General features: G+C 36.7%; 1 protein-coding gene across 2 annotated transcripts in view; it reads right to left on the bottom strand.

Annotated features, from left to right (window-relative positions):
* TINAG (tubulointerstitial nephritis antigen) overlaps positions 1–13,329 on the bottom strand; it is an 85,510-nt gene extending 72,181 nt beyond the window's left edge. The window contains exons 1-3 of one of the 2 annotated variants that reach the window (XM_066252979.1): positions 12,868–13,329; positions 5,027–5,090; positions 4,199–4,288 (exon numbers count right to left, since the gene is read on the bottom strand). In XM_066252979.1, the coding sequence (XP_066109076.1) occupies positions 4,199–4,288; positions 5,027–5,090; positions 12,868–13,222 (509 nt within the window). In that variant the 5' untranslated portion in view covers positions 13,223–13,329. The remainder of the gene's footprint in view (positions 1–4,198; positions 4,289–5,026; positions 5,091–12,867) is intronic. The other variant, XM_066252981.1, reaches the window with a different exon arrangement.
* Between the last annotated feature and the right edge of the window lie 8,644 nt (positions 13,330–21,973).

Here is a 21,973-nt window from a genome sequence, read left to right as displayed (position 1 = left end):
CTGTGTCTCACTAAAACCAATTTTAAAAATAAAATAAAATAGAATACAGGAGAAATAAGAGGAAATATTAGAGTTTACTGCACACAGTGAGGGTAAGTACTGTTTATAAAGATCTAGGGGTGTGTGCATGTGTACAGGTATGTTCGCATGTATGTGTATGTGTGTGTGTGTGTGTGTGTGTGTGTGTGCTAGGTCATAAAGTTAAATGTGTGTTTTTATGTGACTTATGCTCAACAAAGTGTGAAAGACACTCCTATCCTATATCACCATCTTTTGATTTAGACTCATTCATTTCTTCTAATCCAATTTAGCATTTACTGGACATTATTGATTACTTATCAGATTTTCTTATAAACATTTGGTACATTGAAATAAATAAATAGTGTATTCCCTCATGTATAAGACGCACTATTTTTTGAAAAATGTGGGGTCTAATAACTGGGTGTGTCTTATACAGTGGTGGTATATTTTTTTACTTGTATTTTCTGTTTTTTTCATGCTTGTTGAGGAGTTGTATGAATTTTATGATGAATAAAACTTGAGTTCAATAACTTTATGTAATACATTTTTTTTTTCAAATTTCAGGCCTCAAAATTAAGGTGTGTCTTATACGTGGGATTATCTCATACATGGGGAAATACAGTAGATTTACCCTTAAGGAGCTCATAACTAAAAAGAGCACAAAGATAGAAATGACGTTAGTATATGTCTTTCAATAGCAGTAGGTGAAAGTGTGTTCAGAGGAAAGGATTATTGCATAACTCTGCCTGAAGAAGTAGGTTCACTTTTTTTACAGAAAGTGATTTTAGTGCTCAGTACAGAAGAATAAGAATGAGTTTGGCTGCCAGCTGGGAAAGAAGAGAGTATTTATTCTAAATAAAAACAACACGAACAAAGCATGCATGTTTGAAATTGGATAGAACATTTAGGGAATGTCAGAGAAATTAAATGCTTAAACTTTGAGAGGGACTGGGAAGACAGAGGCTGGAAAAAGATTAAAGATTAGGCAGGAAGAAAGCATTTTGGCCAGATGGTTATTTGCATTAAGAAGTGTTATCCTATTTTATAAGCAGTGGAGGGTTGTTGAGAATTTTTAAGAACATGAGTGGCAAATATTTGTTCTAGAAGGATAACCATGAAAGTATAAAGTATTGGTTGGAGTTGAGTCATTTTGGAAAGAGATATGTCAAATCATTTCAAATTGTTTCATAAAGAAAAGCACTAGATAACAGCAAAGGAATAAGAAAATAAATATTTTAAATAAATGTGGGAATTATAAGAGCCAAGTGGGTGAGAGGAACAAAGAATCAAATTAATTTCAAAAAGTCTGTTGTCAGTTGACAAGGTGAAGGGGAATAACCAAGGGAAGATCAAAGAGGTTAATCCTTTCAGTTTGGGGTATGCTGATTTTGAAAAACCAGGGAAAAATCTAGGCCAATTTTCCCAACAGATTAGATTTTGAGTTTATAAGAAAAATCTGGTTCAGAGATATGATAAATTTAACACTGTCACAAAATTTTTGCACCTCCTCTATCAAGAGGTCGGGCCTATTTACACAACGTTTGTGGTATTGGGCTGGTCTAGTGGCTTGCCTTGTCCAATAGAAAGCAGAACTGATTCTTTGCAAATTTCAAGATTAGGTCTCAAGAGAGGCCTTTTGTGGCTCTAATAAGACTCAGGTCTTATTAGAAGACTTTTTATGTGAAGAAGCAAAGGCTAGCCCTCTACAGACACGTGGGCCCACCAAAACCAGCACCAACCACCAGACATGGAAGTGAGGCAATCTTAGACAATTCAGCCTCAGTTAAGGTTCCAGATGTCTGTAGACACATGGGTAACCCCAGGACAGACCAGAAAAGAGCCTCAGTTAAGTCTACCCCAATTGCTGATGTGAACAAATGCAAAATTTGTGATATTAAGCTACTAAATTTTTAAATGATTTTGTGTGTGTGTTTGTGTGTGTGGTGTGTGTACACATGCACGCATGTGCAGCATCAGACAACTGGAACAGTTATCTATATCCTTTTGTTCCACTAACATGCTGATTATTACTCAAGCTACTAATTTGGCACTTATATACTGCACTGTCATTATAAATCCTTCTAGAAAATATGACATTGTGCCTTCTCAGCTAGACTGTATATTCCTTTAAGACAGAAATTATTTATTTATATCCTCAACAGTGCCACACAAAAAAAACATGTTTTTAGTACTAACTAATTTCAAAATAATACAGGGAATAAATAAATACTGAAGAAGGTTATGTAGAATAAATAAAGACTTGTCTCTAATACATAATCAAGATGCAAGAAATAAATGTTTCAAGGCAAAGTTTGTGTATATTTGTATGTGGGCTATTTTAAAAGCCTTTCATAAATAATAAATGATATGTAATCTGGTTTTCACAAGAGAAAACAATTTGAACATAAGGAACAGAAAATATCTAACAATTAGAACTTCCTTTTAAATTCAGACTTTCTATCCCCACTTTTTTTCCCCAGTAATTAATTTTAGTTTTATTCCTTTCCTTCCTATGTTTCTTACTTGACTTGTTTTTTTATTTGATCCATGTATATTTCCTTTTGCTTCAATTACACTTTACATTTTATTCTTTTAAAGTCATCTATACTTGCTACTAAACACAAAGTCCATGCCACTGAAATAGTCCTAGAATACTCTATCAGTAAAGAAATGATTAAATGAAAATTTTTCCTTCCAAAGAAGGCAGCATTCCCAACAGCTTTTGTACTGTTATATGTACTTTCTTCCCACATCGCTTTAGACTGGCTCCTCCTGGGTCTGCAGAAAGGTGGGTTGCTTATTTTGGCTGCTTGGAAGTGTGTGCTAGGCATTTGAAGCAGTTAGGGACTTGATTCAGATCATTTCCCATGATGACACAGAATGTTATGTTCCTTTCATGATTTGAATAATACTTAGCCACAGAAAATTATAATGAGTATTTTCTAACAATATTTAAAATATATTATCACCCAAAATATTAATTAAACACACATACACAGAATTCAGAATGGGTTATGATTATTAATGTCAACAAATGTGACTTTCTATATTTCATGTCTTCCAAGAAAATATTTTGGGTACATTGAAATAATGTCCCCATTGTGCTGGGAAACATATGTCTTATTAGTGGAAGAAATTGATATTTTTAATTTTTAAAAATACATTTTAGGGTTACTTTGCTTTTACAGTTGCTTGTCTTGAGTGAAACTTTTCCAAAATGTGTAAAATGTTATCAAGAGTATATAGAAATTTGATCAATGGCAATGGAGAAATCCTGAGACAGACACCATCCAGCCTCTCCCTCTTCCTTTAGTTCAATAAAGAAAGCCGAATGCTGAGGTCGCCGGTTCGAAACCCTGGGTTTGCCTGGTCAAGGCACATATGGGAGTTGATGCTTCCAGCTCCTCCCCCCTTCTCTCTCTCTCTGTCTCTCTCTCTCTCCCTCTCTCTGTCCTCTCTAAAAATGAATACATAAATAAATAAAATTTAAAATAAAAAAAAAAGAAAGCCGGAATTAGCAACTACATCTTAATTTCTTCTCTGTAAGTGGAGAAGCCATCTAATTTATTAATATTTCCAAGAGCTTCAAACAGTTATTTCCTATGTTTAAGTGTCAGTCAGCCCTATCTTTAGTTTATTAGCAAATAAACTAAAGCTCAACCTATCTTTTGACTCAACTGTAAGTGAACTTGACTAGAAATCAGCCATGTCTGTGAAATTATCTAGATTGGCTCGCTATTCGAGTAATCAAGATATAATACTGCCCGCATGAGGGTAGACTCTACCCAGGAGAGTTGAGCATGTGTTTGGCTGGGTCAGGATAGCATCAGAGGGAACAATGGTAAACATGAGTAAATCAATTATGCCTACTTCCTGATTTTGCCTAAATACTCAACTAAACAGAAACTCCCACTCCACTGCTCGCTCACACCATGACAATGCTCCTTTCTAGACAATTTAAAACCGTGCTCTATATTTCTTCTTTGTATATTTTAATTAATATTTACCTCTGTGCATCCTAATTTTGCATGTCTTTCTACCTCCCTTCCTATTTCTTTCCCACTCTTTATTTTGAAATATTGACTATTTTTATATATAAAAGATAGGAAAAACATTGTTTGGAACCTGAGGAGTAACTGGGAGTGCCAAAAAGCCTATAAAGCAAGACTATACTCACCCGTAGTCTCCTTTATTGACATGTTCAATTAGTTCTGGTTCAACAAGGCATACATGCTGCGAACATTTCCACTGCTGTCCTGAGCATGTGCTGCAAAGGGATAAAAACTAAAAGTGAAGTGACCTGGCCTTCATGGAGTGCATTTGCAAACTGAGTAACTGGAGCTGCCCTTTGTTAAGACATAAAATGCATACTGTTCACAAAAATTAGGAGATATTTTATCTCTTGATATTCATTTTGAAATATCCCCTAATTTTTCTGAGCAGCATATTTTGATTAATGTTAGACACATGCCTATTTGATTTTTGGCAAATAAATTATACCATATACATTAATTACCACTCAATATACTCTTATCTTTGTACTCCAGGAAACTGATAAATAATGACTGCACATTTGCTGAAGTTTAGAAACACAAGTCAATTTAGACGGTAGATTTAATGTATTTGTAATTGGAAACTTTCTACAGGATAATGGATAATCCCGTTAAGGCAGCCTGTTTCCATGTTTAATTACTGTGTTTAAAAAGCACAATTCATCCACAGTATATCAGAATGTTTACAATTAGGAAGTAGAGTTAGCGCAGGCCTGCTCTATGATGAAGGCCCGCTGTCATGAATATCAAACTCAAGCAATAAAAATATATTCAGGATTAGATTTTTTTAACATTCATTAAAATTAAATATGCTTATACAAACTATAGAGAGGGGATATGACTTATGACTCTATTTGTTTATAAGTATAGGCTTTGTTTCACAGATGTTCCTTTGATTTGAAGAAAATACCACACACAGCAGAATTCAATTCAGTGCCACTTAAATTCATTACCAGGAGTTGCAGTTTTCTTTAACTACGAATCCTTCTTCATAATGTTGACCATCTCTGAGGCAACCTGTGAGTATAACAGGTAAACAAATAAAAATTCTAAATTGAGAAATAAAGTGCATTTACACAAGGAATCTAAAGTTGTGTTTAGTTTTTCAATTATGCAAAAATGTGTGATGCCAATCAGATAAAAATTCACATCTGGTTTGTGTTAAGGCTTATATTTCAAATTCTGGGCTTATTCCATGAGCTTTTATGTTTAAACTGCATGTTATAGTACAACAGAGAGAATTTGTGAAACGTAAAAACTAGATTACCAAGATGTTAATCACTAACCACACTCAAAAAATAATTGTGCGTAACAGGTAAGCAATAAAAGTGTTTTAAGTAAACAGTCATTTCTCACTTTAAAAAAATCAAATCTCCTAAGTGAATTAATTGCTTACAACTAATGTAAGGAGCTCAAAGTTTTGGACAAAATATGGCACTATTTCACTAAATTCACCTAACAAAACTAAATTCTATTTTCATGTCTGACCTGTGGTGGTGCAGTGGATAGAGCACGAAGGTCAACAGTTCAAATCCCTGGGCTTGCCCAGTCAAGGCACACATAAACAAGCAAGCAATGAACAACTAAAGTGAAGCAGCTATGAGTCGATACTTCTCATTCCCCACCCTCACTCCTCTCTGTAAAATCAATAAATAAAATATTTTTTAAAAACCTAAATTCTATTTTTTTCTTCAGGATTTAGATCAGGGGGGAAATTCATGAAATTAATAAGATTACTGCTATTTCCAAATCCAAATCCAAATTTTTTCAACTATTAACTAGTTGTTAAGTAGTTTATCAGATTATATAAACTACTCAACAGAGATCAATAATGAATTATCATCATATAAATACCATAAGTAAGATATTGTAAAAATAGTACTTGGTTTATATATTAAATCTCCTTTGAGAAAATAATTTATACAAATTTAAAATTCATGCTTAATTAGCAATGTAGCAAAATCTACTACTTTGTTTTGTAAAAAGTTTTTTTGGCAGAAGCAATTGATAGATCACATCAATGGCTCCTAAATAAGCAAAATTCTAACTTTTTAGTCAATCTTATGGGAAAATCTACATGTTACGAAAATGTTCTAAGGGATCTGGTGTAAATACCTGCCACAATATCACAAAAGCTATTTATGGAAGAAACTATCCTCTGAGTTTAAAAAATAATAATTGTAAAAAACATTTCACAGCTCAATAGTTTGCCAGATGAATGTAAAACCTCTGTATAATTGCATCTATTCACCTCTTTCCCATGGACTTTTGACATTTCATAATCACGAGAAAAGGGGAGGAAACCATTTCTCTCCTGAAGCTTGATATAGCAAAGAGGAGGGGAAAGACTCAACTTCAAATTAAATTCAAAGCTTTAATTTCTACCCAGGATTACACACTTTTAATTAAAGAATGTACACTAGGTTTATAACTTACAGAGACTCTAAACCTTTTTATTATCTAGGGGCAACAAAAAATTCATGCAACACTTCACATTAATTCCAAGTCAAGGGAAGTACTTCTCTAATTAGTTTTAAAGCAAGAGTGGGTGATCAATTCAAAGTTGAGTTTAAATTATTCCCTATGAATCTTGCTCGGTCATCATACCAGTTATGTACATAAAGGAAAAAGAAATTATAAAGATCCTAAGGGTGAAAGACAGTCCCTTTTCTGACCTGTACCCTATCAAATTTAGAATAGAACCACACTTTTTACAGTGACTAAGGTGTTACCCAAAATGCTTCCGCCCACATTTCTCCTTTGGGCTGGCTGGGGTGGATTCCCAGAAACTAAAGGATTTAAAAGATAGTGGGATGGAGAGAAGCAAGTGGGCATAATTTGGAGATAAAGCAAATGGGACATGGATTGAGTTTGAGGAATGATGATAAAGAGGAATCAAAATTGTCTCACTAGGATTTTGGCTTTAGCAATACAGAGACAATGGAGCTGTTACCGTAACAAGGAACAGCCTCGTAGCAAGAATTCATGAGTTGTGCTTTGCCTATTTTAGGTTTGGATTGAATCTCAGTTAGACATCCTATTAGAGAATGTCAAGTAGATTAGCTCATGAAAATCCAGAGTTAAGTCAATACTGAATGAAGCATGAGTTTGAGAGACAGCAACATACATATTTTTAAAAACCTTAATATTAAATTAAGAATCTATTTAAAAGACTGTATATAGGTAAGAGAAAGAGGTCCACAACTGAATTTTTTTTTATTAATTTACTAGGGTGACATCAATAAATCAGGGCACGTATGTTCAAAGAAAACATGTCCAGGTTATCTTGTCGATCAATTAAGTTGCATACCCATCACCCAAAGTCAGATTGTCCTCTATCACCTTCTATCTAGTTTTCTTTGTGCCTGTCCCCCTCCCTTCTCCTCCCCCCCCCGTAACCACCACACTCTTGTCAATGTCTCTTAGTCTCGTTTTTATGTCCTATCTACGTATGAAATAATACAGTTCTTGGTTTTTTCTGATTTACTTATTTCACTCCGTATAATGTTATCAAGATCCCACCATTTTGTTGTAAATGATCTGATGTCATCATTTCTTATAGCTGAGTAGTATTCCATAGTGTATATGTGCCACATCTTCTTTATTCAGTCTTCTATTGAAGGGCTTTTTGGTTGTTTTCATGTCTTGGCCACTGTGAACAATGCTGCAGTGAACATGGGGCTGCATGTGTCTTTACGTATCAATGTTTCTGAGTTTTGGGGGTATATACCCAGTAAAAGGGATTGCTGGGTCATAAGGTAGTTCTATTTTCAGTTTTTTGAGGAACCACCATACTTTCTTCCATAATGGTTGTACTCTACATTCCCACCAATAGTGATGAGGGTTCCTTTTTCTCCACAGCCTCTCCAACATTTGCTATTCCCTGTCTTGTTAATAATAGCTAATCTAACAGGTGTGAAGTGGTATCTCATTGCAGTTTTGATTTGCATTTCTCTAATAACTAATGAAGATGAGCATCTTTTCATATATCTGTTAGCCATTTGTATTTCTTCCTGGGAGAAGTGTCTGTTCATGTCCTCTTCCCATTTTTTTTATTGGATTGTTTGTTTGTTTGTTGTTGAGTTTTATGAGTTCTTTGTAAATTTTGGATATTAGGCCATTATCTGAGCTGCTGTTTGAAAATAATCATTTCCCATTTAGTTGTCTGTCTGTTTATTTTGTTGTCAGTTTCTCTTGCTGAGCAAAAACTTCTTAGTCTGATGTAGTCCCATTCATTTATCTTTGCCTTCACTTCCCTTGCCTTTGGAGTCAAATTCATAAAATGCTCTTTAAAACCAAGGTCCATGAGTTTAGAACCTATGTCTTCTTCTATGTACTTTATTGTTTCAGGTCTTATATTTAGGTCTTTGACCCATTTTGAATTAATTTTAGTACAAGGAGACAGGCTGTAGTCTAGTTTCATTCTTTTGCATGTGGCTTTCCAGTCCACAACTGAATTTAAAACACTCCAGCCAACAGAAGTTCAGAAGAGGAAACTGGGAAGGAGTGGCCTACGAGGAATAGCAAATTCAGGAAAGGGTGGAATCTTGGGAAGCAAGAGAAGAAAGTGTCTTATACAAGTATTAAGAAGCCAACTGTGTAGAGTAGTGCTGGGTAGTCAAGAAAATGAGACCAGACATCTGAGTATTGCATTTAGTAACGTGAAAGTGGTCAATAACCCTGTCAAGAAAGATTTCATTGAAGTATCAGGAAATGATATTTTGTAGGAATGGGTTGATGGGAGACTTAGACATCAGGATGTAAAATGTATCTTTCAGGTATTTTGCCATTAATGGAAAGAAGACAATGGGAAAGCAGCTGGTTAAGGACGTGGAATCAAGGAGGGGGGGTTGTCAAAGTTGGGAACTCTAAAATATATGTTGTAACTTGATAGTTTATCAGGAAGAAGGGGGGAAATGATGCTTTAGGAGAGGTGAGGAGAGGAGGGAGAGATATAGAGAAGTATAGAGGAGGAAAGGGAGGGGAGGAAGGGAGAGAGACAATTGTAGGAGTGATGATTTGGAAAACAATAGAGTATGGACTTCAGAGGTCAAGAGGAGGAATTGACTCAAGATAACCAGTAACCCAGATAGAAGTAGTTAGAAAATTATGATGGAGAGATAAGACAACTTCTGGTGGCTTTATTTTTTCAGTGAAGTATGTATGAAGTACCTCAGTGTTTGTTAATTGAATTGGTTACACATATATTGAGCATCTCAACAAAATTAAAAAGTAACGACTATTGAAATTAAGGGAGTTTTGCTACTTTAACAGCCATTAACACAAAATATTTGGTGAGTGAACAGTAGATCCACTGATGTAAGAAAAGATGGTAATAAGATTTTTGCAATTTATTTTTAAATATTTCATCATAATGTGTTATAATATCTGTGCTGGTCTAAACTTCTCCTTAGGGAAGGCAGTTACTTGCCCTAATCAGGATTCTATATTTCAGCAGTGGTCATTCTGAAAGGCCAAATTCTAGTGCAGCTGCTACAAGTACCTCCACTATCCATCTTTTGAACACTAAAATGTTAGTATAATGAATGCCAGAAGTGGGTTTTCATTGGTAACACTAGAGACTTATTGATCAGCATAAAAGATGTAAATAATCAGCTCTTATTGGTCAAATTAATAGTATTCAATTTATATAGATTAGATAAAATATTTTAAAGTTACATTCTACTTTAATACATCATGATTTAAATGCATGTCTTAAGGTCAAATGCCTTTATGTTTAGACCTAGTACCCTAAAATTGTTTTCTGTGTCCAACCACTGGTAGGAGGATTTCTCATTTCCTGACACCCACAATAAAGGTAACAAAGTCATACTTCTGTAATATTATCACATATCCCTCCAGTAAATTTTTCATGCAAGGTAGATGTGGGAACTTCTACAAAGCACAAGGACTTGAGACTTCATGAAGCTTACAGAGGTTGTATGAATTCGTTTATGTCTCTATACCAACATGTGTATTTGGAACTATCAGTATGCATGGCAAAGTTTCAACTGACTTCTCTTCCTTATAATGTGGTTAATGAGGTTGTGAAGGAGTAAATAAACCTCATACGATTCAAATGTGTCAGTGGCTTACATACGTTTTTTACTGACATGAACATGAGTTGTGCGTAATCAAATCAGTTTCGGTCTGTTCACAACAGATGGTATACTAGACTCTTTCCTTAAGATCTGCTACACCAAAATGGTTCTGTCTGGAAAATCCACTCTAGTTCTGTTTCAAACTCTATCTTTTTTTTTTCTGTATCTGACATTTGAAATTCTCCAATTGCTGAAAAATACCACCAGAGATGAGGGAAAAAAAGAAACACAAAAGGAAGGTATTTACCGACATGTCCTACTTTCAGTTTATATTTATACACAAAGGATGTGATATAGTTTTTAATCCTCAAGACAATAGACATAGCTTTAAGTTACTGTTTTTTTAAAAAACAAAACAAAAGCTCCTGGGATAGCTGCAGTACAAAGAACCAAACAATGCCTTGTTATATATTTACATATATATATAATTCATATATATATATATAATATAACAGAAAAATAATATTTACTAGATCTGTGAATTAACAACTTCACATTCCAAAGAAAAGTGATTATATAGCATACAAAAACTTATAGAAAATATACACAAGTGTCTTTTCATTTTAGTTAATTTTGCACAACTTTTTAGTATTGTTTAAGACTTTTCTTTCAACCAGCTACTTCCACAAGCATGGTAAAACAAAAGAAAAATGTTACCTTCATGAAAGCAATTATAGTCTAATGCAAACTTTTTTCTGCTAAATAAAATGATTAATTGCTTCTCTCCATTATGGATAGAATAAAAACTATTCTTACATAAATTCTACCTAAAATAGGATCTTAAGTGAAAGCCTTAGCGAAATTCTAGCTCTCAAGCAAAAGTGAATATTGAAGAAGTAGCAATTATTTTTATGAAGAGGTTAAATGTCTCAAATAAGAAAAGCTCAAACACATAATGGCACATAAAAAAAGCACTGCAGCCAAACATAATATTTAGACTCAACACCCATGAAGGCAACCCTATTCCTACATAGCATCTCTCCATGAGCTCTCATAACAGAATAAATTCTTAAATCCTCACTATGACCTATAAGTCATGTCAGAATCTAACCTCTACTTACCTCTCAAACCTCATCTCATGTTACCCTCAACCTTCCCATAACCATTAATTTCCAGAAAATGTGGCCTCCTTTTCCTGTCTGGACCCAGCTCCTCAGTCTCAGTACTGAAACAGCCCTCAGGTCTGTAGGTCAAATCCCTCTTCCTCACTCCTTTGAGTATCAGCTTCAATGCCCTTCCTTGTTCACCTCTCCCCCAGGCTAAATTTATATATAATTTTGTATATTAACATTATATTCTGGTATACTTTCTCACAGCACCCTAAATATTTCCTTCAGATAATTTATCACCATTTGTAATTGTACATTTAACTTGTCAAATGTAATACACAGACACAGACATACACGCCAGCTTGACTATCCTTCAGTGAGAATAAAATCTTGCCTTTTTTCTTCCCCATTGTTGCCTTTGAGCTAAGCACTATGCCTGAGACAGTGGAGATATTCAATGAATAATTTTTGATGTACAACCAAATCTCCCATTCTTAGTGAAGTGTCTGCCACTTTTGAGGATTAAATCTATGCCTGTTGAGTTGCTTATTGATAAAGGCAAAAGCTTGGTATAAATAATAATTCTCTAAAAATTTTAACAGAATGCATAAGTGTTTTAAGAAGCATTTCCTCAATTTCTAGGAATAAGATGACACTGAGAATGAAGGCAACAGCACCTAGATTTTGAAACAAGATCTTGATTTTTAAGGATACCAAATTCAAGTTTATCCTAAAATTTTTTCTAACTAATTTCTAGTCACAATACCCATTTTCAAGCAGTAGACAGAGCTCTGATTAAAACTGCATTTCTGCTTAGGAGAGTTGACATGATAGGTGAGAAATAAGGCCTCATGTAAGTGCAACAGTAGAGTTTTGTATTTAGTTGCAAACCTTGATATATTGATTTTCCAAAATCTATAGCCATTCAATTATAATTAGACCAATTTGGTAAATAGCATCATTCTTATTACAAATTATTTGTATTTATGCACTTAATCTTAGACTTTTACAATTACCCTCCAGAAAGCCCTCCTTTGCTTATAATAGTTTTAAAATCTCAAATTGGCCAAACCAAACAACAATACACATGAATGATCTGTTTGGTATCAGTCAGGGCATGTGGCTGACTTTATTTTGCTTTTGTGCTGGTTTTAATGGCATTGCAATACCACAGACTCTAATGATAGGAGGTCTGTTAATCCCATGATATAATATGTAAAATATGACATGAATCTGCAGATGATCGTGTGACTTTCATGAGATTCTCTAAGAGGTTATACTCAAGGAAGCTTGAGAGTACTGTTGTTAATCCATTTTACAAAGAAAGAAAAAAGTTTCCAGTAACTTTTATATCATTTGAGCATGTGTTTAAAATAGGATTCAGACCAGCATTTTTGACTGTCACACCAGAACTTTCCTGAAGGTGCTAGTATGATTCACATACCCTGCATCTAAACCAACACATTTTAACAATCCAAAGAAATTTTTCTGGGTGATCACAATATTCACTTTCCATTTCATCTTAACGAAAGGAGGAAGGGAAGGAAGGGAAGGAAGGAGGGAGGAGAAAGGGAGGAGAAAAAGCAAGTTTGACAGATCTTGTTATGAACTAGCATAATGCTTCAACACGTCCCCAAAGCCTACCTTCTGGATACCAAGGCTCTGTGTGAGGAGGCCATTCTTTCTCTTCATGGCAAAATGGCTTGTAATCAGGACAGCAATCAGAATTTTCCCTTTCACAGAATTTATCACAGTAACACAGTGCATTCGCCTCATAGAAATGCGTGACACAGTCATCATCTCTGTCTTCACAACAACCCAAACTTCTACAGTACTGCCCTTTGAAAATGGCTCTTTTGAATCGAGTACCTTCCAAAATCGTGTGATTGCTAGTGAAATCGGTTCCTGGGTCCACTTCTCTCTGGGAGACATACTGTGTCTGCATCCAAATTTCTGTAATAAGATAAGAGATGATTAAGATCTTATATCCAGTCCCCATTCTCTGCAGGTCAGGTATGTCTCCCACTCTCTGTTGTATCCAATATAGAACTTCTTGGGGTTTCTCCTTGGAGCCTGAATTCCAGTCATCAAGACAACTCCACCTGAATCCTGATACTGATCCTTGACTTGAACTGAGTATACTACTTGTAGTTAAACATTAATCAAGAATTGAAATGTTTGCCCAAGATAACGTAAGTGTTAGAAGTAGGCCACTGTAATTCCTCCAAAGTTAAAAATTTATAATATTTCCTACCGTGTTAAAAATGTTCATCATCATACAAATAAACACAATTATTCATTTCACCTCCTTGTATTGCAACTAAAATCCAGGCTCTCCAGAGGTTGCCTGCTAGGATCTGTCATATCAATGATAGTTGCTCTAAATCATGCCCAGTCACAGACCGGTTTGATTTTTTCATCTGTACTTCGTTTACCTACCAGAAGCATTTTGATTTCAATGCTTAGTGGAACCTAATTTAGCTAGAAATTCCCTGAGGGTGACAGTTCTCTCCACCTATTCCCTATGGGGTATCCACAGAGGAACCTCAGTGTCTGGAAGGCAGGTTATAGTTAAGGAAAGTCAGTACTCTCTCCGCTGAAGAGCTGCAGGGGAGGGAACCGTGAGGAAAACTCAAAGGTCAAGATGTCCTTAGTATTTCTGTGGAGCTGTGCATTTACAGTGGGTTTTGCTATACTGCCTTTATTCATTAACTGCAATAACTCCCTTGGATTGGGGACAAGTAACTAGCAGACAGTGATTCAGCAAGAATGGTTGGATGGCCTAGTAGAAAAAGCTTGTCCTTACAGTCAGACAACTTGGACTCTGGTCCCCCAGTGACTGTTTAATTGGCTTTATGACCTGGGGCTCACAATTCACTTGTCTGGTCCTCAGTTATTTTCCTATAAAACCAGAGTCTTCCTTCAGGGCTAATTCACAATTCCAACCCTTCAAACTTGTTCCCCGACTTGAATCCTCAAGTTATTGGATTCACACTATTATCTTCATGGTAGCGCTTTCTTCTGGCACCTTACTTTTTCTTATTTTGTTTTGTTTTGTTTTGATTTTACACCATCTTGGTGTCACTCTCCATAATACCCCAGGTCTCATCTATCCAAAAATTTCTGTCTCCACGTTGTCATGCACAGAGTCACTGAACTACTGTAAAGTGCTACCTACATTCCCAGCAACATTTCGCAAGGACCTCCTCACATCCAGGAACATCAGAGCTGTGTCTATCATTATCAGACATGATCTTGTGCAGCGCTTAGCCTGCCTACCAACTGCTTAAGAACAGGAGCCTGCGTTAGACTAATGGAGCTCACATCCTAGTTTTACTGACCAGTGGCATGTCTTTGGGAAAGTGGCATATTTACTCTAGGCCTCAATTTTCTCATCTAAAAAATGTGGACAATACTATTTATTGCCACATCAGATGAATGGAAAATTTAAATGAAATCACACACACAGGCTGAATAAATGCTAGTCATCATTAATAAGTAGACTCTCCACCTAGAACACAGTTTCCTCCTTTGTCTTCTATGCTTTCATCATTCTCAATTGTCTTCCCCTTCGTGATAAGGCTCCCAATTATCTGCTTATTCTTAGACTTAACTGCATTTCCTTCTCAATGGTCATTTAAAATGTTTTCACCAACATTCTCAAACCATTCCCTCCCTACATCTCATCATCCCTCAAAACTCCTGGCACGAAATCAACCTCAAAGCCATGGGACTCTAGACCTTATACAAGGTGGACCTCCAACTTTGTTATCCTTCTGACCTCAACGTAAACCACTCTACTTCTTGCTAACATCGTCACTAGCCTTCTTGCCATTCCTCAGCAGGCCAGGCACAAGCCTGTCTTAGAAACTTTGCACTTGCTGTGCCCTCTGCTTGGAACACATTCTAGATATCCACTCTTTCAAGTATTTTTTTAAACTACACCTTTTGAAAGAGGCCATGCCCACATTCCCTATCTAAAATGACACGCCTCTCCAGCTCCAACATTCACTGTCCCCATTCTCTGTGCTTACAAATATTTATTATGTATTTGTTTATTTGTTTGTTTGTTTATTTTATTTTTTTTGGTGAGAGGAGGGGAGTCAGAGAAAGATTTCTGCATATGCCCTGACCAGAATCTACCCAGAAAGCCCACTAGGGGGCGATGCTCTGCCCATCTGGAGTATTACTCCATTATAACTGTAGCCATATTTTAGTGCCTAAGGCAGAGGCCATGGAGCTGTCCTCTGCACCCCAGGCCAACTTGCTCCAATCAAGCTACAGCTGCAGAAGGGGAGGAGAAGAGAGAGAGAAGTGAGAATGGGAGGAGTGGAGAAGCAGATGGGTGCTTCTCCTGTGTGCCCTGGCCGGGAATCAAACCTGGAACATCTACACACTGGGCTGACACTCTAAAACTGAGACAATTGGCCAGGGTACAACTAATATAATTTTATTAATTAATCTTATTTTATTTTTTTCTCCAGAATGTAAGATCTACGAAATCATAGAATTTTGTCTATTTGTAATCTCTCTGTTTCTTTTTCCAGCACTCAGTGCCTGACACATATTTGTCATTCAATAAATATTTATTCAATCAATAAATGAACTTAAAATTTGCATGTTTTGCCCCTGTACCACATCTACTGAGTTCTGTTGGAGATAATCCAACAGCTCATTGAGTTGGTGCCACCACACATTCTTGGATTTTGCTTCAGTTAAGCTCAAATGCTGCTTATATTTTTAAAAGTTGTCTCCCATTCTCTTTAGTGACTATTACAAACTTTGCTTTCCTAACTTACTAGAGATCCTCACTTCCTAGGGATGACCTCTCAGAAGTTACCAAGAAAACAAAAAAGCAAATGTTAATCCCATACCTTCCTGTCATCAAACCTATGAACCTATCTGTTTGTAGCCATCCTTCTCATCCTCCTTCCAGACTCAGAGGCTGGGGTGTCATCCTGTTCTTAAACAATTCTTTCACCTTTGATTTTAAGTCTGTGACCATGCGTCCTATTTCTTTGCTTGTCTCTTGGTTCTCATCCATCTTCAAACTCCCCTTCATCCAATTCTTTCAGTGTGTTAGTAGGATGGTAGCAGACACTGTTGTCACCCTGCCCATATTCCCACCATCCTTATCATTTTAGAACAGGGGTCGGGAAACTTTTTGGCTGAGAGAGCCATGAACACCACATATTTTAAAAATGTAATTCCATGAGGGCCATACAACAACCCGTGTACATTACGCATTATCGAATAAAAATTTGGTGTTGTTCCGGAGGACAGCTGTGATTTGTTCCAGCCACCCACAACCATAAACATGAGCGGTAGAAAATGAATAGATTGTATACATGAGAATGTTTTATATTTGTAACGTTATTATTGTTTTTATTAAAGATTTGTCTGCGAGCCAGATGCAGCCATCAAAAGAGCCACATCTGGCTCGTGAACCATAGGTTCCCAACCCCTGTTTTAGAACAAAGCTAGCTGAAATTCCAACTTCATGAGGTATTGGTCAGAGCCCACTCTTCCCCCTATCTCCACTACATAACAAGCCAGAAGTGCTAAAGAATTAATAACACCCTCTCTGTATCCAGAGCAGCCTTTACATGATGCCTAGAGGAACTGGTGGATAGTCATCCTCCATACCCTTGGATGCATTATCTCCGGTAACCCCACATACATAGCCTTCATCCTGAGGAAAGGGTGGGAGTTCCATAGGCAGAGGAATTGCCAATGGGGGCCTTAACTTATTAGCTTACAGCACAGTTAAATTCTGCAATTCATCACTGCCTGGTAAGTGTTATCTACTAATTATAATGTCTCACATTAATTAATGCACCTTCTCTAAATTGACAAAAGCTTTAAAATATCTCCGCAAAGGAGCTTCACGTTAAAAGTGACACATTGACACAAGTATTACTACTAACGTATTCCTTTAGACCTTTCTTTTCAACAGGGGTGACTTTGCTGCCCAGGAGACATTTAGCAATGTCTGGAGACAGTTTTTATTCTCCTAACTATAGAGGTTCCATGAGCACCTAGTAGACAGAGGCCAGGGGTGTTGCTAACATCCCAGAATGCACAGGTCAGCACCCACAACAAAGAATTCTCTGGCGAAAAGTGTTAATGACACTGTTGAAAATCCCTGATTTACACAAGTTACAAAAATTTTAAAACAACTCACAAGAAATCAGAAACAAATGAAATTTAATGGACAAACAACCATTTAGTAGAGGTTGCTTTGAGATAGTAGCTAATGACAATAGTGCATACAAACTGGGAATGTGCTTTCAAAAATTTTGGGTGTAGTGTATGTATGACTCAAAAGTTAAAGTCCACCATGCCACTCTCTTCCAACTTGACAGTTCTTTTTGGCTGGGGCATTTTAGGTGAAAAGGAAAGTTTCATATTACCACTTCTTGTGATTTTTACAGCCTCCATCACACCAAAAATACAATGGAAGTAATCAGCAGCCTTGTGGGTTTTGGGGGGATAGAGTGAAGTCAGTCAGATAACCTCCTTAGCACAGTATCTCATCCAGATACTATGAAACTTACTGGCCACTGGAAATTAATAGTCTTTATAACTGGAAGTTCAAATAAGTGAAGTGTAAACTTAAAAGGGGGAGAGAAAAAAGAGAAATAAAATAGGAAGGTGGGCTTACTAAACACAGTTTATCTTATTGGCTTGAATTCTATCCTTAGAAATTTATTCCTCTGAATGTTGGAGTTTGCAAAAGTGCCATATAGTAGTAAGTGCTCTTTGAGGAAGCAACTGAAGTTCTATAAGCTCACCTTCCAGGGCTTAGGTTTGCTCTCTTCACCTTGACAGGAGATCGAGAGTGCTCCACGAGTGGTGAGAGCGACTGGTAAGGACAGTAAGAAAGGCATGGGGAGAAGACATTGAAAAATAAGTGCCCTTTTCTCACACATTGGGCCATCAGAGAGTATATGACGCTACCTTCTTATTTCTATTCCACGGAGTTCATTCAAATTTTAGAATAGAGGAGTTCAATGAGACATAAAGAAAAGTTCTGCCTGACCTGTGGTGGCGCAGTGGATAAAGCGTCGACCTGGAAATGCTGAGGTCGCCGGTTCGAAACCCTGGGCTTGCCTGGTCAAGGCACATATGGGAGTTGATGCTTCCAGCTCCTCCCCCCTTCTCTCTCTCCTCTCTCTCTCTCTCCTATCTCTCTCTCTCCTCTCTAAAAATGAATAAATTAAAAAAATTATTAAGTTTGAGCAAAGCTCACCAGTTTGGACCCAAGGTCGCTGGCTCGAGCAAGGGGTTACTCAGTCTGCTGTAGCCCCACAGTCAAGGCACATATGAGAAAGCAATCAATGAACAACTAAGGTATCGCAATGAAAAGTTCTGACCACAAGGCACAGTTGTCTGTGGATTAGGCTGCTGAGGGAGATTGGAGGATTTTACACCTAATTACAATATACATCTGTGTGTGTGTGTGTGTGTGTGTGTGTGTGTGTATATATATATAATATACAGATGTATATTATATATATATATATATACACAGACACACACACACAATACATATTGTGTCTAGATAATCTCTTTTGATCCTTGCAAAATTATGTATATTATTCCTGGTTTTGTTTGTACAAGTGAAGGACTGGGACTCAAAAGGACTCCGCAAGGTCACACAGCCAGTGATGGAGTGTGTGACTCCAAGCTCGGCGCACACTCCCCTGCCCCATGCTTTCCTATGTAAATGTTCACCTCGTACTCTTGACACAAGCCTGGATTTAGTCCATGATATGAACAATCTTTCCAGATGCTTTCCCAATTCGGTGACTTCTACAGTGGGGAGAACACGGGAGAGGGTGGCGATCCAGGGAAGGATCACAGGGTTTACACCGATCGGCTGTGCGTGTTGTTGAAACATCCATGTGAAACTCCGCTTTTCTGTGAAACTTACCGGTTAATGCATACTTGTTCTCTAATTATACATTGCTGAGAAAATTTTTAAAAAGTTAAAAACATAGCAGATCCATAAAATAGAAGACTGAATCTTGCAATAGCTCCCTAACTGACAATAGTTCTGGATGATGGGCCCACGCCCAGGCTTTTGGCAAATTTGCACAAAGCCTTCTAACTTCTTACTATAATTAAACAGGTACTTTGGATTTTCTTTCCTATTGTTTTTTACTTTTTTTATAACAATTTTAACATTCTTTTTAATTTTTTTATTTTTCCAACCTAGAACTGTGTGGTATAGCGATTTATGTTCTGTGCGTTTGCAGATTCAGACAATCCAGAGGGAATATCTGATTTAAACCACCAACCAGTGCCTGACCTGTGGTGGCGCAGTAGATAAATCATCGACCTGAAATGCTGAGGTTGCCAGTTCGAAACCCTGGGCTTGCCTGGTCAAGGCACGTATGGGAGTAGATGCTTCCTGATCCTCCACCCTTCTTTCTTTCTCTCTCTCCTCCCCCATTCTCTCTCTCTAAAATGAATAAATAAATCTAAAAAACAAACAAACAAACAAAAAAACACCAACCAGCAAAAAAACAACAACCTCTAATGGTCCAAGTGGATGCATGCATTTGGGCCTGAAAGGATGAGAGACAGAAAGAGAGAAACTGTGGCAAAGATCTCACTCCCCTTCCTATTGGGTCTCTACTCTGGTTCAAAGCCCCCCCTACAGATGTTGCCAATCCTTAGCCTTGTAGTGAACAGGGGAGGATCCATTCAAACCTCATAATGACGGGACCCAAAAAGAACCCTGCCCCCAAAAAGAGAAAAAAAATGAAGGAACATGAATGAAGGCAAAGGGTATAAGTAAAAAACTACAGTGGAGAAAAAACTAACAGACAAAATGTCATTACAAGAAAAAGTTGTACTCTGAATAAGAACAAAGTTTTCTTTCACATCAAGCTTCTAATTTCAATGTATTTAAACAGGAGACAGCCTGACCAGGTGGTGGTGCAGTGGATAGAATGTCAGACTGGGACACGGAGGACCCAGGTTCGAGACCCCAAGGTCACTAGCTTGAGCGAGGGCTCATCTGGTTTGAGCAAGGCTGACTAGCTTGAGTGCAAGGTCGCTGACTCGAGCAAGGGGTTACTCAGTCTGCTGTAGCACCCTGGACAAGGCACATATAAGAAATCAATCAATGGACAACTAAGGAACTGCAACAAAGAATTGATGTTTCTCATCTCTCTCCCTTCCCTGTCTGTCTGTCCCTCTCTCTCACTCTGTCTCTGCCACAAAAAAAAAAAAAAAAAAAAAAAAAAAAAAAAAAAAAAAAAAAAAAAAAAAAAAAAAACTTAAACAGGAGACCATGGGAAATGCAAAAGGCTAAAAGGCTACCTCTAGAGATAATAAAAATAATTAATTAATGCTTTATTTCACAAGAGGCACCTGAAAATAAAAAATAGGCAAAATAGACCTGCATCTCATTCTCTCTGTGTGCTTCTGACATTTTAAAGCTATGAAGGACAATTATATTCACTTATTTTTTGTTCAAAATTAATATATGTTGAACTTCAAATGGATTTTAGGCACTGCTATTTTTTGGGAATGCACAGATGAATAAAACCTATCTTAGTGCTTAAACAAAAACCCAGTATAGCCGGGGAAACCAACCTGTAAAGAAATCAGTGCAATCAGCCTTGATAAATGTAATCACAAGGACAGGGAGGGGCTTTAATAGGGGCACAGAGTAGGAAGTGGGCAATCCTTCCTGGTGGAATTAGGGAAGACAACATAAAAAAAAAGACATTTCCACTGGGTCTTAAAGAATATATAGTATATATGCCATGTAAATTAGACAAAATTTCTAGCCTGAGAACTGGTGAGGGCCTGATTATTTTTGGAACTTGAGTGACAAGGACATTGTAAATTATAGAGTTTAAATTTGGAAAGAAATATGAGTCAGTTGTTGGTTTTGCTCACCCGATAATTCTTTGTAAAAAACTCAGTGAGGAGTCCCTCATGTGGTTTTCTGGTGGGTATCCTGATGGAGCTGGCTAATGAGACGCTGGCTTCCATCTTTGCTAGAGTGTAGTTCTGGATGGCATCAACACCCAGTTAATAGCAAAAACAATGGAAAGAATGACATTATCAATCATCACCCAGGGCTGAAGCATGACTCTATAAGTGAGATATTTAAATAGTCTATATGTCTTCGCAAAGAATTTTAATTTAGAACCTCATGAACCCTGCTGAAATTTTATTATTTTTTCTATCAACTACATAAAAATTCCAAGCATCCTTCATGTCATTGTTTTATGAGAGATGTCATGGTATACGATGATTATTCTTAGCTTTGGATTCGAATCAAAATCAGATTGAAAGTTCTTGACCAATGTAGCATTGATCAAGTTATCTTCTTATAGGTAACTCAAATATCAAAATAGAAAATATAACACCAATTTTATAAAGTTGCTTTAAGAATTAAATAAAATTATCTATGAGAAAGTGCTGGACCCATGCAGAAGTTTCTTTACTTGCAAAGGTTTTTGAAAGTCAGTGGGTTTAAAACCCAAAGAGACTGCAAGGTTTTAGCTGGTGGTCCTAGATGCATTTTCCCTAAAATGACTTAACACTAAACATAATCTTATCCTCTTTGCTAATTTATATCCAAATAGGAATCTTTTTTGAAAACATGACTGTTTCATCTATATGAAAATGTAAGAATAAGCCAGCCACTTTCCCAAGGATTTCTACAAAAGGGGAAAGAGAAGTTAGCACATGACAATAGCATTTGTACATCATCGTTGGTTTT

Source organism: Saccopteryx bilineata, chromosome 1 (assembly GCF_036850765.1).
Source record: "Saccopteryx bilineata isolate mSacBil1 chromosome 1, mSacBil1_pri_phased_curated, whole genome shotgun sequence".
Classification (NCBI taxonomy): Eukaryota; Metazoa; Chordata; class Mammalia; order Chiroptera; family Emballonuridae; genus Saccopteryx; species Saccopteryx bilineata.
The sequence above is the reverse complement of the archived record's forward strand: the minus strand, read 5'-3'. Positions and strand labels throughout refer to the sequence as shown.